At 41.8% G+C, this 14,891-nt stretch overlaps 7 protein-coding genes across 7 annotated transcripts; all 7 read left to right on the top strand.

Moving 5' to 3' along the window:
* The first annotated feature begins 229 nt into the window (after positions 1-229).
* Positions 230-1,769, top strand: LOC143428765 (odorant receptor 43a-like). The gene is made up of 5 exons (XM_076903884.1): positions 230-1,023; positions 1,093-1,192; positions 1,279-1,389; positions 1,462-1,617; positions 1,683-1,769. The coding sequence occupies exons 1-5, from the start codon at positions 236-238 to the stop codon at positions 1,734-1,736; spliced, it is 1,209 nt and encodes a 402-aa protein (XP_076759999.1). The 5' UTR covers positions 230-235; the 3' UTR covers positions 1,737-1,769.
* A 1,044-nt stretch (positions 1,770-2,813) lies between these two features.
* Positions 2,814-4,385, top strand: LOC143428764 (odorant receptor 49b-like). The gene is made up of 5 exons (XM_076903883.1): positions 2,814-3,607; positions 3,672-3,771; positions 3,846-3,956; positions 4,017-4,172; positions 4,244-4,385. Exons 1-5 carry the CDS (start codon positions 2,814-2,816, stop codon positions 4,295-4,297), a joined length of 1,215 nt encoding a protein of 404 aa, XP_076759998.1. The 3' UTR covers positions 4,298-4,385.
* Positions 4,386-4,898: 513 nt separating this feature from the next.
* LOC143429303 (odorant receptor 43a-like) lies at positions 4,899-6,497 on the top strand. The gene is made up of 5 exons (XM_076904837.1): positions 4,899-5,677; positions 5,743-5,842; positions 5,923-6,033; positions 6,113-6,268; positions 6,341-6,497. The coding sequence occupies exons 1-5, from the start codon at positions 4,899-4,901 to the stop codon at positions 6,389-6,391; spliced, it is 1,197 nt and encodes a 398-aa protein (XP_076760952.1). The 3' UTR covers positions 6,392-6,497.
* Positions 6,498-7,080: 583 nt separating this feature from the next.
* On the top strand, positions 7,081-8,564 carry LOC143428766 (odorant receptor 4-like). The gene is made up of 5 exons (XM_076903885.1): positions 7,081-7,821; positions 7,960-8,059; positions 8,117-8,227; positions 8,305-8,460; positions 8,514-8,564. The coding sequence occupies exons 1-5, from the start codon at positions 7,112-7,114 to the stop codon at positions 8,562-8,564; spliced, it is 1,128 nt and encodes a 375-aa protein (XP_076760000.1). The 5' UTR covers positions 7,081-7,111.
* Positions 8,565-9,114: 550 nt separating this feature from the next.
* LOC143429302 (odorant receptor 4-like) lies at positions 9,115-10,610 on the top strand. The gene is made up of 5 exons (XM_076904836.1): positions 9,115-9,893; positions 9,991-10,090; positions 10,157-10,267; positions 10,340-10,495; positions 10,560-10,610. The coding sequence occupies exons 1-5, from the start codon at positions 9,115-9,117 to the stop codon at positions 10,608-10,610; spliced, it is 1,197 nt and encodes a 398-aa protein (XP_076760951.1).
* Positions 10,611-11,350: 740 nt separating this feature from the next.
* LOC143429301 (odorant receptor 43a-like) lies at positions 11,351-12,837 on the top strand. Its single transcript, XM_076904835.1, has 5 exons — positions 11,351-12,129; positions 12,209-12,308; positions 12,389-12,499; positions 12,564-12,719; positions 12,787-12,837. Exons 1-5 carry the CDS (start codon positions 11,351-11,353, stop codon positions 12,835-12,837), a joined length of 1,197 nt encoding a protein of 398 aa, XP_076760950.1.
* Positions 12,838-13,642: 805 nt separating this feature from the next.
* LOC143429300 (odorant receptor 30a-like) lies at positions 13,643-14,781 on the top strand. Its single transcript, XM_076904834.1, has 4 exons — positions 13,643-14,157; positions 14,227-14,332; positions 14,384-14,494; positions 14,566-14,781. Exons 1-4 carry the CDS (start codon positions 13,643-13,645, stop codon positions 14,779-14,781), a joined length of 948 nt encoding a protein of 315 aa, XP_076760949.1.
* Positions 14,782-14,891: the final 110 nt, after the last annotated feature.

Genomic DNA, 14,891 nt, shown 5'->3' with positions numbered 1-14,891 from the left:
ATTCGTTTAAGACGTAATAACGCGGTACTTTGTTGGGACGACGTAAATTTGCTCGAATCTTTCTTGTATTAAAGTTTCTTTTGAGATTGCACGAAATTGTCTGTCAAGAATCATCCCATCGATCTTCCTACGCAAGCGCCAATGGATGCACATCGAGACATCGTGCATAGTCGTGTTCAGTCGTTCAAAAGATCTTCTCAGCTACACACCAGAAACGAGAAGAACAGATACGACCATGAAAATCGAAAACACCTCGAATTACAGAAACGTCCATTACAAATCGGACACTGAATACGTGGTGCACGTAGCAAAGACATTGCTGACGCCAATAGGGATCTGGCCTAGAAACGATTCCATTCCCAATACTGTCATTCTGTACACGCACACAGGCGTGATCTTTTCTCTGGTGTGTTTTCTGCTGGTACCGCACGTGATCTACACTTACTTCGACTGCGAGGATCTTACGAGATACATGAACCTGATCGCAGCGCAGGTATTCAGCCTTCTGGCGGTCATCAAGTTCTGGACGATGGTCGTTCGCAGAAGAGAGATCGCATTTTGCCTGGCAGAGCTCGAGATACAGTACAGAGACTTGGAGTCTGAAGAAGATAGAATCGTGATGATAAATTGCGCGAGAATCGGTCGTTTCTTCACCAAGTTGTACCTGGGCCTCTCTTATGGCGGCGCGTTGCCTTATCACATCATTTTGCCACTGATGTCAGAGAGAATCGTGAGAGAGGATAACAGCACTCAGATACCACTGCCTTACCTGAGCAACTATGTCTTCTTCGTCGTCGAGGATTCGCCAATTTACGAGATCATTTACGTTTTGCAACTAGTCATCAGCAGTATCATACTGTCCACTAATTGCGGGATTTACAGCTTGATCGCCACCATCACGATGCATTGCTGCGGCTTGTTCGAGGTTACCAATAGACGGCTGGGTACCATTGTTCAGCAGGACAAGCGAGGCCTTCGTGATCGTCTCGTTGACGTTGTTCGATGTCATCTGAAAGCAATCGAGTAAGAGTGTTGGTTATATCAAATATTAATAATCGTACGGTTTGATCGCGGTAATTTGCGTTATTGTAGATACTGCGAGACGATCGAGCAAGCTTTGAGCACCGTGTTTCTATCCGAGATGATTGGCTGCACTATTATTCTGTGTTTCTTAGAGTTTGGTATAATTACGGTACATTGAGAAATATTATTTAATTATACGAGTAAATATACGAGTAAGTAAATGAATGGATGAATGGGTTTGGTTGCTGTTTGTAGGAATGGGAAGATCATCAGACTTTGAGCACGTTGACGTACGTCGTTTTGATGACGTCCATTTATGTAAACGTGTTCATAATATGCTTCATAGGTGATCGTCTTAAACAACAGGTAGTGTTTTTTTGTCGTAAATGATTGCGCTAAGTTTTATGATTCTTAAACGATGCTTCGTTTGTGGAAAAGAGCGAAAGAATTGGAGAGACGACGTACTTTCTACCGTGGTACAGCTTTCCAGAGGATGTGGCGAAGAACATGAGAACGATCATGCTTAGAACCAGTCGACCATCGAACTTGACTGGTGCTAAGCTGTTCGATCTCTCCCTTCAAGCATTTTGCGACGTAAGTTTCGATTAAACAAGCTTCGAATTAATAAGAAATATTGATTGCAAATGTGATTATCGTAGGTTTTTAAAACATCTGCAAGTTACTTGAATTTCTTGCGAGCAATGTCCACGTAAACATTTTTAGAAATGTGATTTCGATAGCATTTATTGAAGGTATTCATCAACACTTTGCACAATTTTCGTTCAATTATTCTGGATGAAGAGGAAAATAAGAAAATGTATTTTTAAAACTGATCAATGTGTTAATAATAACATTTATAGCGTGAAACAGTTTATGTATTCAGTAGTATTACCAGCTTTCTTCGTCCACCATTTTATACACGAGGATGCAAATGCGCATGTACGAATGGCGCGTCCCCCATCGCTATAGTACTTTTCCACACAGCTCACTGTTTGCTCGCAAACTATATCAATATGGAATCGAAAACTATTCTGAAAAATCACGAAATAAATATCGCAACTGAATCATCATTAAACATTTCAATATTACATAGAATGTTTAATTTAATGTTTTAATTCTCCCTGGTACACTCTCTTTTCTTTTACTAAGAATTATATAAAGGAAGCAGTTGTTTCAGCGTTCAGAAGAATAAATCAGGAACTAAAAAAAGAAGTTTCTTATTCGCCAGATTGCGTATACGGAAGTTCTATAATTTGAAATCAATTTCTAGACAAACTCAAGTACATCACTCTGCAGTTCAAATGACTGTAGTCTGATGGCAAATTCACGATAATTTCAGTAGAATCGAAAGAACAACTTTGCTACCCTTCTTGCGAGGGACATTGAAAGACAGATTTTCACAGGCATTCGAAAGATCGATCGAAATTGATTACGAAGACTGATCAAAACTCAAATAAACGTTCAGAAAACTTTCAATCGTGCTTTATCCATGCAAAGTGGCGTGCAGACGTACACGTACTTCCGAATCGTTAGGCGAATCTTACCGTGAACACTACTTCCGAGTACAGTATACCATAGAACATGGTACACATTAAGTGAATTCGCTCCAATCTCCTTCACATAAAAATTTCTCGAGATTGGAGCAAATTATTTACGAAGTACGCTACCATAGAGCTTTCCACGCAAGCGCCAGTAACCACCATCCACAAACATTGCTGGCAGTTGCTACCAGTTGATCGAGGTCTCTTCGCGTGTCTGTCAGAACACAGAGAACAACTCAATCAACCACTATGAACAAGGAAATAGAATATACTTCGAAGTATCACAACATTCGCTACAAATCAGATACAGAATACGTGGTACGCGTTGCGAAGATTTTATTAATCCCAGTTGGGATTTGGCCCAGAAACGATTCGTTCCTGGACAACGTCAAGATGTTCGTCCAGACTGGTACGATGTTTTCTCTGATGTGTTTCCTTCTGATACCACACGCGATCTACACCTACTTCGACTGCGAGAATCTCTCGCGGTACATGAAAGTGATCGCAGCGCAAGTGTTCAGCTTGCTGGCGATCATCAAGTTCTGCGTGATAATCATCAACAGAAGGAAGGTGATGATTTGTTTGACGGAAATGGAGACGCAGTACAGAGACGTGGCGTGCGAGGAGGATCGACTGGTGATGGTGAACTGCGCGAGGATCGGCAGATCGTTCACGAAATTGTATCTTGGCCTTTGCTATGGCGGTGCTTTACCTTATCACGTGATTCTGCCGCTGTTGTCCGAGAAAATCGTGAAGTCGGACAACAGCACTCAATTGCCATTACCTTACCTGAGCGACTACGTCTTCTTCGTCATCGAGGACTCGCCCATCTACGAGATGACTTTCGCGCTGCAGATACTCATCAGCAGCATCATTCTGTCCGCTAATTGCGGCACTTATAGTCTGATCGTTGCCATCACGATGCACGCTTGCAGCCTCTTCGAAGTTACCAACAGGAGGATCGAGATGCTTCTTAGAAGGACTGAGAGGGATCTGCATCATCGTATTGTGGAGATCGTTCGATATCATCTGAAAGCAATCGAGTAACTATTAAAAAATTGTATACTAATTGCATGTGTTTGATGTCAATAATCGATGTTATTGTAGATATTCCACGATGGTCGAGCAAACTTTAAGCGTTGTATTTCTATCTGATATAGTTGGGTGTACGTTGGTCATATGTTTCCTCGAATTTGGTGTAATTGTGGTATAAAAAATTAAATTAATAGTTAATTGCGAGAGAAAGGGATGAGTAGCGATATTGTAAGTCACTGATTCCAGGAGTGGGAGGATCGTAAAACATTGAACACAGCGACGTATTTTATTCTAATGACGGCCATTTTGGTGAACGTGTTTATAATATGTTTCATTGGAGATCGTCTCAAGCAACAGGTAATTTTTGTTTCAACATTACTTGTCTCGATTCTTAATTATTGCTTGTGTATCGAGAAGAGCGAGAAAGTAGGAGAAACATTGTATTCTGTCCCGTGGTACAATTTTCCGTATGGCGTAACGAAGAATATAAGAACGATCATACTTAGAACTAGCCATCCAACGAGTTTGACTGGCGCAAAGTTGTTCAACGTCTCGTTGCAAGCGTTCTGCGACGTGAGTAACGAGCATTTTCTAGATAAATCAGCAATTAAGCCTTTGGAATGAGGATTAACCATTTGTCGCAGGTTTTCAAAACTTCAGCCGCTTATTTAAACTTCTTTCGAGCAATGACAACGTGAAGAGTAACGAGAAAGGGATTTTTACGAGATATTTTAAGATATTCATAAGTATACTAACAAAAGATATAATCGCTAGGCATAATCGTTTAATTACCTTGATTAGAAATTAATAAAAATGTAACTAACATTTCTCTTCTTCATTCGATGACGCGCAAATACGTAACCAAAGGGTTATGATCTTCACAAACACTATTTATATGTAACATTTCATACAAACATCTCAATATATTGTTCTTAACATTCTCCACAATTTTTCTCTATCAGCGATTGAAAACATGTAAATCGTGAAACGAAGAAATTGCTTCATCGACAGAACATTTGCTTCGCAGGGAAGCTCATACCGTGCAAGTAAAATCCAAACAGCTAATTTAATCCAATTTACTGATCTATCCACAGAACCTCAGCGCAGGCTATCATTTCTGCAATCCCCGTTCGTACACTAAAATCATTTCAATAATAGCAATTCGACGTTCAATTTGCGTGCACTTAACATTTCATGTATGTACGCACGCGCGATGCGATCGTTGAAACGAGTACGGTTTTCATCGTCCCACATTGTCAGTCGCGTTCGAGCTAGCAATCGAAAGAAAAAAAAAATAAAATGCATCGAACAAGAATCGCTGAGGAGGATTTGAGGCGTTCCTTAAGGCTCGTGCGTCCACTCCTGAGGATCGTCGGCGCCTGGCCAAGGCCATTAGCGTCTCCAACGTCCTCCAAACTCCTAGATCGTTCTCTGATCTTCCTCTCCTATTTCGTTCAATTCCTCGTTCTGTTTCCAAGCTTTCTGTACGTGTTCGTGAAAGAGAAGAACAGCAGAAGGCAGATGAAGATGTTAATGCCTCACATAAACGGTTTTGGTCAACTCTGCAAATACTCGATCCTACTGTACCGAATGAACGAATTCAGGACGACGTTGGAGGATATCAGAGACGATTGGTTGAACGCCAAGGAAGAGAATCGACTGATACTTCGAACGAACGCAAAAATCGGACACAAGGTTGTTTTAATAGTCGCCATGACTTTATACTCTGGAGGTTTGTGTTATAGGACCATACTTCCGCTTTCGAAGGGGAAGATCGTTCTGCCTGATAACACCACCATAAGACTTCTACCCTGTCCGAGTTACTTTGTACTTTTCAACGAACAAATCACTCCGTACTATGAAATCATCTTCGCGCTGCAAGTTCTAGGCGGATTCCTGACTTACACCATTTTGTGCGGCACTCTAGGGATATTCGCGTTCTTCTCGTTGCACATGTGCAGTTTACTGAATATCCTGGTGAACAAGATGTTGGAGCTGACGAATCAAACAGACACGAGCGAGAGAGCTGTTCAAGACAAGATCGCGAGGATTATCGAGTATCAGACGAAGATCAAAAGGTGAACGGATGTGTTCTTCTCTCGTTGAATTTAAAACGATCACGTAAACAGCTACGTGCTTTCAGATTTTTAGCAAAAATCGAACAAATCACGCCGTATCTCTGTTTCATCGAAATCGTCAATCAAACGGGTATGGCCTGTGTCCTGGGATATTGTATCATCATGGTACGACTAACGAATCCTAAGAAAAATCAGTAAGAATGTAATTCTCGTGATTTTTCATGGTATCGTTCGTCAAATTTTAGGAATGGGAAGACAGCAACGCGACAGCTATATTAATTTATCTTCTGATACAAATAACCAGCATATCCATTACCTTCACTACGTGCTACGTTGGCCAACTTCTTATCGACGCGGTATTCCATCGTCTGCTTCTCATAATTGCTAAAAAAAATTTTTAACGCGTCGTCCACTGTGAATTGTCCATTTTAACAGAGCAACAACGTTCGACGAACAGCCACCACGTTGAATTGGTACCGTTTTCCGACGAAAAAGGCACGCTACTTGGTGCTGATGATCATCATGTCGAATCGACCGACAAAATTAACCGCAGGCAAAGTTGTGGACGTATCGCTGGCTACGTTCACCGACGTAAGTATCGGAAGGTATGATTTTTACGTGTATTACACGATGTTTTTACACGCTGCAAAATATGTTTTTTAGATTATGAAGGCGTCAATGGGGTACTTAAACGTGTTACGAGGAGTCGTTTAAAGTGTTACACTCGTTGCGAGAATTTTTTCGTCGCTATACACTTTTAAACGTGTCAGCGGAAAAAGTTCTCGATTACAACAGAGCGTTATGTTTTTATAATGCTATCTACTTATCTTGTTCCATATCAGATAAGTTTACAATCGTCGAAGCCACTTTTTTCTGGATTAATATTTGCAATGTTAATAACAAACGATGGAGAAACATGTATTTCTCTTTGCGAGCGAATTACTTTCACGTTTACTTATTACAGCGGTGATATATCGAAGAAAAAAAAATTCAACTGTACTCTTGTCATACTCGTAAGTATCTACAATTTACGAACACCATTTTTCGAACGCGTAAACCTTCTCATAAACATCGCGACATAGATTATTTATGGTACTTCGTACAATTTCTCTGAGGACCCTCCAACGATTGAAAGACCCCGACAAACATAAAACTGTCCCAAGCGCGTAAAACTCGAGCCAGTAATTTCAAGCAATTTGGTTACCCGTGTCTCTATAGAAGCGTAATCTTCGTGCAATGAAACTCTTTCGATAATAAGCAACCCTTAACATTTGATGCACGCAAGCGCAACGCTGCTCGACGAATCGCGTACATTTTTATCAATCACGCGTCGCCAGTGACACTGCAGCGTTCAACCGCGAGAAAAAGGCACGAATGGCGAACGCGGAGGAGGATCTGAGGTACGCGACGAGGTTCGTGAAACCGATTTTAGGGATGATCGGGGTATGGCCCATTCCAGCTACCTCTTCCTCCTTCTCCAAGTTGTTGCAAAGATTGGAGCACGTCCTCGCGTACTTCCTGTTCTTCCTGATAATGGTACCCAGCGTGTTGCACGTATTTCTGAAAGAGAAGAGCAATAAGAAGAGGCTGAAGCTGATGGGTCCGATCATAAACAGTGGCATGCAGATATTCAAGTACACGATACTCCTGTACCGATACAAGGAGATCCAGAATGCACTAGAGGCGATCAGACAGGACTGGATCAACGCCACGGTGGAGAATCGATTGATTTTCCATTCGAAGGCGAAAATTGGAAGAAGGGTGGTGCTGATCTCAGCAGTGACGATGTACAGCAGTGGTATCTGCTATCGCACGATCGTTCCCCTTTTGAGAGGGACCATCGTCACCCCTGATAACGTCACCATAAGACCTTTACCTTGTCCTGGTTACTTTGGTTTTCTGAACGTGCAACGTACACCGTTTTACGAGATAATGTTCACGCTCCAAGTTATGTCTGGTCTCGTTTCCTACTCCGTGATTGGCGGCACCTGCGGCATTTCCACCATTTTGGTCCTCCACGCGTGCAGCATGCTCAATATCCTGGTGAACAAGATAAAGGCGCTCGTGGATAAAACGGACATGACTGAGGTAATCGTGCGACGGAGGATAAAGCAGATCGTTGAGTATCAGACGAAAATAAAGAGGTAAGCGAAGTTTTGGTTGAAGAATATGTGTTCAGAGGGGTTGATAAGAAGGTTTTATCTATCGAGTTGATATCGCGTCGAGAACCATTGATGAGGAAATGTACACGAGTACTTTATCATTGCGATGGCTTATTGCAGATTTTTTAACAACGTTGAAACTATTATGGAGTACATCTGTTTAACCGAAATGGTGGGCGGTTCGTGTTTGATATGCCTCGCGGAATACTATTTTCTCATGGTACGAAATGTTGCATGTTATAAAATAAAATTCAGGACTATAGAAAGTGTATTTCAGGAATGGCAGGATAGGAACACAACGGCTACGTTTGTCTGTATCATGTTAGGTGTATCGTTTACCTTCTGCGTTTTCATACTTTGCTACATTGGTCAACTTCTCGTCGACGAAGTACGAGACATTTTCGCCATTCTCATTTCATTCACTCTTCGATCGTCAATTTTTATTGGAAAAATTTTCATTGACAGAATAAAATCGTGGGTCAGACGTCTTGCACGGTAAATTGGTATCGTTTACCAGTGAAACACGCGCGGTGTTTAACGTTGGTCATCGCCATGTCCAATTACCCGATGAAACTGAAAGCTGGAAAAATGATCGAAGTGTCTTTGGCCACTTTTACAGATGTAAGTAGAAAAACTGGGATTTTTTTGTGATTCAATCTGTCAATTGTTTCTAGGTAATGAAAATGTCGATTGGTTACTTGAACTTACTTCGCGAAGTAGTTTAAAAATCTCACTGATTCACGTAACATTGTATCGACTCTCACTAGAAGTCATATAGGATATTACTTATAATTTTCGATGAAAATTTCCAAATGTATGTATTTTATGTAACCATGTATATTACTATATTAAAAATAATCCCAAAAACAGCAGACGTTATTAATGTACACACGTTTCTCGTAATTACTCGCGAGAAGAGTACTTGAACTTCGTTCGACCGAGCGCAGAAATGACAGACCCTTTCGCAAAGTTTCAAAACAGCAAAATTGCAAAACTATCCAAGCGATATTTCCATTTGAAACCATGGAAAGCAAGCAACGATCATTCCTCCTGCTTCCACAAGAGAAAATGATACAAAATAATGCAACTGATTTGCTACATAAAACTTCACCATCCAATTTCGTAATTTGCCACTTATAAACACATAGCTGTTTCGCGAAGCGTTCGATACTTCGCTACGAAGTACCAACTTCAACCCCCGGCACAATCCCCAACCCCGTCGTGAACTAAATCGACGCACGCGTGGTCAGACAAATTCGAGCGTTCATCGATGAAATGCCTCGAACGAGGAACGTCGAGGAGGACCTGAAGCAGGCCTTCAGGTTCGTGCAAGCGCATTTAGTGTTTCTCGGTGCGTGGCCCAGTTTCAGCAAGACTCCATTGCATTTCAAGATTCTGCGATGGTGCAGAGTCTTCGTGGTAATTTTCTTGCAATTGTCACTCGTGGTACCAGCTATTTTGTACATGATACTGAAGGAGAAGAACGGGAAGAGGAAAGTGAGCCTGATGGCGCCAATTGTGTTCAGTATGGGCCAAGCAGCCAAGTATCTGACCATGCTGTACAGAAAGAACGACTTTGGAAAGATGTTGAACATGATTAAGAAGGACTGGCTGAACGCCACGGAAGAGGACCAGCACACTTTGCGAGCGAACGCGAGGATCGGGTACAAAGTGGCGTTGCTGGTGGCCATTTCGATGTCTGGCAGCGGTTTGTTCTATCGTGTCATTCTTCCTCTTACGAAAGGCACGATCGTGCTGCCCAATAACGTTACGATCAGATTGTTACCCTGTCAAGTTTACTTCGTCTTTTTCGACGTGCAACTCAGTCCGTACTTCGAGATGGTCTTCACGTTGCAAGTTTGCACTGGTATTGTGAACTACGCGACGCAAACTGGGACCGTCGGTGTCTTCGCGATCCTCTGCTTGCACATATGCAGTTTACTGAGGATTTTGATAGGTAAACTGATCGAGTTAACCAGAGAAACGGATTTTAGTGAGAAAGTACTGCATGAGAAGATCGTGGACATCGTCGAGTATCAAACGAAAATAAAAGGGTGAGTTGTAGCAATTTAATTGGGGGATTAATGTTGGGTTGATTCTTCGAGTAGTATCAGACATCGCGTACGCGTGCAATCTGTGACGTTATTTCAGATTTATAGCCAACGTCGAACTGATCACGCAGTATCTGTGCTTCTACGAGATCGTCGACGACACGTGCATTACATGCATACTCGGATATTGTACTATCGTGGTACGAACAGAAGCGTAGTCGAAAATATGAGTACGATTTTTTAGTGATCTGTCGATTGTGTTTTAGGAATTTGAGAACCATAATTACACAGCTATAGCGATCTACTTCTTCGTGTACGCGTCTTGTACTTCCTTCACTTTCGCGCTCTGTTACGTGGGCCAACATCTGATCGACGAAGTACGCCATCCGACGAATTTTCTCATCGTTACTTGGTATTAAAATTGAACCTTTAATTGGTCTTTTTGTCAGAGCACTAATCTCGCTGAAACGTCGAACACGTTAAGATGGTATCGACTTCCAACGAAAAAAGCACGCAGTTTGGTACCAGTCATCATCATGTCGAATTATCCGATCAAATTAACCGCGGCGAAGTTAATAGACGTGTCACTGGCAACTTTCACAGATGTAAGTAATAACAAGTTCTATTTTTTTTAATATTCTACGTTCTCGTTTGTAAAATGGTTTCCAGATAATGAAGACGTCGATGGGATATTTGAATCTGTTACGCGAAGTCACTTAATATTAGGACATTTAATATTCTGTATAAAATACAAAGCTCATCGATCGTAGTAAAACGCAGTAGGTTAGAATAGATCGCATTTAGCTACAAATATATAGAAATTATCCAACTCGTTTCGTAATAAATGATTTAAACACCGTTATCAAGTTTCTTATCTCGTTATCAAGTGCGACACCCTTTCGTTTGTACTCACCATTATGAGTCTACACGTAACCAATACAGACACTGCAAAATGTGGATTTACATTTATTGAACATTCTAAAACAATCAAGTCGACCAGAATGCAACATTCGTGCTGCAAAAATGTCAGAGTATATCATACATAAACACACTTTTTTATACAATTTTTTAATGTTATCATCACAAAAAGACCGTCCGTCTCTTCTCGCCGCTTGAAACCAGAATTACGCGAGAAATCGTTTCCACAGTGAAACTTTTTCTCCACCAGGGAAGCTCAATTTCGCATTTACTCATCGATCGCGCGAAAACTTCATCCTCATCGAGGAAACCGCTGCGGCGCATGCAAAATTAAGAGGGACAATTCGATCCCCTATCGCGTAACGAGAAATCAGTACGCAACCCCTTCGCCACGACCGCGTCGAGCAACAATTTGATGCTCGATTCGAGTGGCCTTTAATATTTCATGCACGCAAGCGCGACGCGAACCAAGTTGCAACGAGCACCATCTCGTCGCGCTGCTTGAGCACCATTTCCGCTCGAACTGTCGCGCGAAAATTAAGATGGATCGAGAGAAACGCGCGGAGGAGGACTTGAAACGGTCCTTGAGATACGTTCGAAGATTTCTGCGAATCGTGGGCGCCTGGCCCAGACCAATCTCCGCGCCCTTGCGCTCCAGAATTCTGGATTGGTGTTTGATCCTTACCTCGTATCTGATGCAACTGCTGGTCCTGATTCCTGGCTTCCTGCACATCGTAACGAAGGAGAAAGTCCGCGAGAGGCAATTGCAAAAGTTCATGCCACACGTGACTGGCTTGGGTCAATTGTTCAAATACACGATCATCCTCTGCAAGACGAGCGAATTTCGCCAAGTGTTGAACAAGATCAGAGACGATTGGTTGATGGCCACTGAAGAACATCGACTGATCTTGATCGCGAAGGCGAAGATCGGTCATAAAGTGGTTTTAACAATGTTCTACGTTTTATACTTCAGCGGTGTGTGTTACAGGACGATTCTTCCGCTTTCGATAGGAAGAATCGTCCTACCAAATAACACCACCATGAGAATATTACCTTGTCCAAGTTACTTCGTCTTCATCGACGAACAAGCCAGTCCGTACTACGAGATAATCTTCGTAATACAAGTTCTCGAGGGGATGCTTATGTATACGATCGTATGTGGCACTGTGGGGGCGTATGCCGTGCTCTCTTTGCATATTTGCAGTTTACTGACGATTCTGGTGAACAAGATGATCGAGCTTTCGAATAAATCAGACACGAGCGAGGATGTTATTAAGCAGAGGATCTTCGATATCGTTGAGTATCAAACGCGCGTCAAACGGTAAGTTTCTATTTATTTTTTTATCGAGGAGTATAATGAAACATCTTACACGTACGATGCGTGCGTACGGTGATTTCAGATTTTTGAGTAAAGTGGAGGAAATCGCGTCCTATCTTTGTTTCATCGAAGTCGTCTGCGACACGAGTCTCGTGTGCGCGATCGGGTACTGTATTGTCACGGTACGATTGTTGGCAGCGTCGTTCGAATTGCAAACGACGCGACCAATTATTCTCGTAATATATTGCTGATCGTATTTTAGGAATGGGAGCACAGCAACGCGACAGCTATAATGATTTACCTCATGTTCCAAACGCTTTGCATATTCACTACCTTCATGATCTGTTATATCGGTCAACTCATCATCGAGGAAGTACGTGATGGTCCTCTTCTTGTATTTTTGCAACGAGTTTTTTAAAACGTTCTTACTCTGACAGAGCAACAACGTCAGACTGACGTCCATCACGCTGGACTGGTATCGTTTCCCAACGAAGGAAGCTCGCTGCTTAATACCGATCATTATCGCGTCGAGTTATCCAATAAAACTGACGATATGCAAAGTGCAAGAGATCTCTTTATCCACGTTCACTGATGTGAGTATCAGAAATTTGGTCTATGTATCTTCCAAACATTGTACGTCCTGAAAAATATATTTTTTAGCTGATGAAAACATCGTTGGCGTACTTAAATATACTGAGAAAAGTAGCATAGACTCTGTAATAAAATACGTGTTAAACGATTAAAATTGTACACTGTATTTAACCAGGAAATTAAACCGCTAATTTTATTTCCTCTGCACGAAACCCTTTCGCGCTTACTTACCATTACGACGACGATCCACATTGTAAACGCTTCGAACAGTGAGAACTGTCTATTGAAAATTTGTCACATAAAGAAAGAAAAGACTACAAAAAATATTTCCATCTACTGTACACCACATTTTGCGCACGTATCTTCTATGTAGTCGCAATGGAAACTTACCCTCCGGCAGTTAAGAGAATTAGTCGTCCGTGAAGATCGATTCGTGCAGTCCCTGCAACAGAATACAAAATTAAAATGGGTAATTTTATCCACTCTCGCTATAATGGAACAAAAACTCGCAACATTGTTCTCCAACCCTTTCGTACAATTTAATGACGGTAATTCGACGCGCTGAACATTTCATGTACGCAAGCGCAAACGCACCCTTGAAATGGTCCCCAGTTCACCGTGATGGTTAACCAGTGTCCCTCGAACTTTCGATCGCGGAAGAAGAATGCGTCAAATAAATAACGCGGACGAGGAATTGAAGTATTCCTTGCGATTCGCGCGATCGTTTCTAAGGGTGGTTGGCGCCTGGCCAAGACCCACCCCGTCACCCTTGTCCTCGATCGTTCTCCAGTGGTCCATCGTCGTAATTTCCTACTCTATCATAGTGCTAGTCACAGTTCCGAGCGTTCTACACATAATAATTCGAGAAAAAAGTCAGAAGAACCGAATAAAGTTGTTTCTGCCTCATTTAAACGCCATCAGTCAAATGCTCAAGTATACGGTTCTCTTATATCGAACGGACGAGTTCAGAAAAGTGCTGCACGAGATAAGGGACGACTGGTTCAACGCCATGGAAGGAAATCGAGCGATTTTTCGTACTAAAGCGAAGATCGGTCAAAACATGGTGATGGCAATGGCCATAATTATGTACACTTCAGGTATCTGTTACAGAACGCTTCCACTTTCGAAGGGCAGAATCGTTCTACCTGGTAATACCACCATGAGGCTGCTACCTTGTCCCAGTTATTTCGTCTTCTTCAACGAACAAGCCAGTCCGTACTACGAAATAATTTTTATAATGCAACTTCTCGAGGGGATGCTTATGTATACGATATTCTGTGGCACTTTGGGAGCTTTTGCTGTGCTCTCGTTGCATATTTGTAGTTTACTGGTAATTCTCATGAACAAGATGATCGAGCTTACGAATCAAAGTGACGTGAGCGAAGACGGTGTGCATCGGAAGATCTTCGATATCATCGAGTGCCAAACGAAAATTAAAAGGTGAGTTTTCGGTAATTTTGATCGTACGTGTGTTTTACGTACCCGTGCGTATAATTGTATTAATTTTAGATTTATGAACGATATGAATAAGATCACGCAGTATCTTTGTTTCATCGAGATTTTCGTTGACACGTGCAACTTCTGCACGAGCGGTTACTGTTTAATCACGGTACAAGTATTGCATGAGATTCGTCAACGACGAGACAGTCATTCGATCGTGTTTCAGGAATGGAAACAGAGCAATTCGACCAATATTGCGATTTACTTCTCGTTCCAAGCGCTGAACGTTTATACCATTTTCATGATGTGTTACATCGGTCAACTTGTCATCGATGAAGTACATCGTCGATTGCTCCTCTCTTTGACGCAAGTAATTACAGTTTTTATAAGAAATGTTCACTTTTATAGAGCAACAATGTCAGATTGACGTCGGTCACGCTGAATTGGTACCGTTTCCCAATGAAAAAGGCGCGCTGTTTGATACCAGTGATTATTGTGTCAAGTTATCCGATAAAACTTACAGCAGGCAAAGTGGTTGACGTATCCTTGAACACGTTCATCGATGTGAGTAACGAAATGTTTGCTAGCATCGTCCTCCAGTTCTCCAACATTTTAGCGTCCTGAAAAATATAATTTTTAGGTCATGAAGACAGCAGTGGGATACTTGAACGTGTTACGAGAAACCATTTAAGTCGAGGTATCTGTTAAATGAATTAGATTCAACTCTGTATTTT

Source organism: Xylocopa sonorina, chromosome 11 (genome assembly GCF_050948175.1).
Source record: "Xylocopa sonorina isolate GNS202 chromosome 11, iyXylSono1_principal, whole genome shotgun sequence".
Taxonomy (NCBI): domain Eukaryota; kingdom Metazoa; phylum Arthropoda; class Insecta; order Hymenoptera; family Apidae; genus Xylocopa; species Xylocopa sonorina.
Note: the sequence above shows the minus strand (reverse complement) of the source record. Positions and strands in the feature narration are given on the sequence as shown.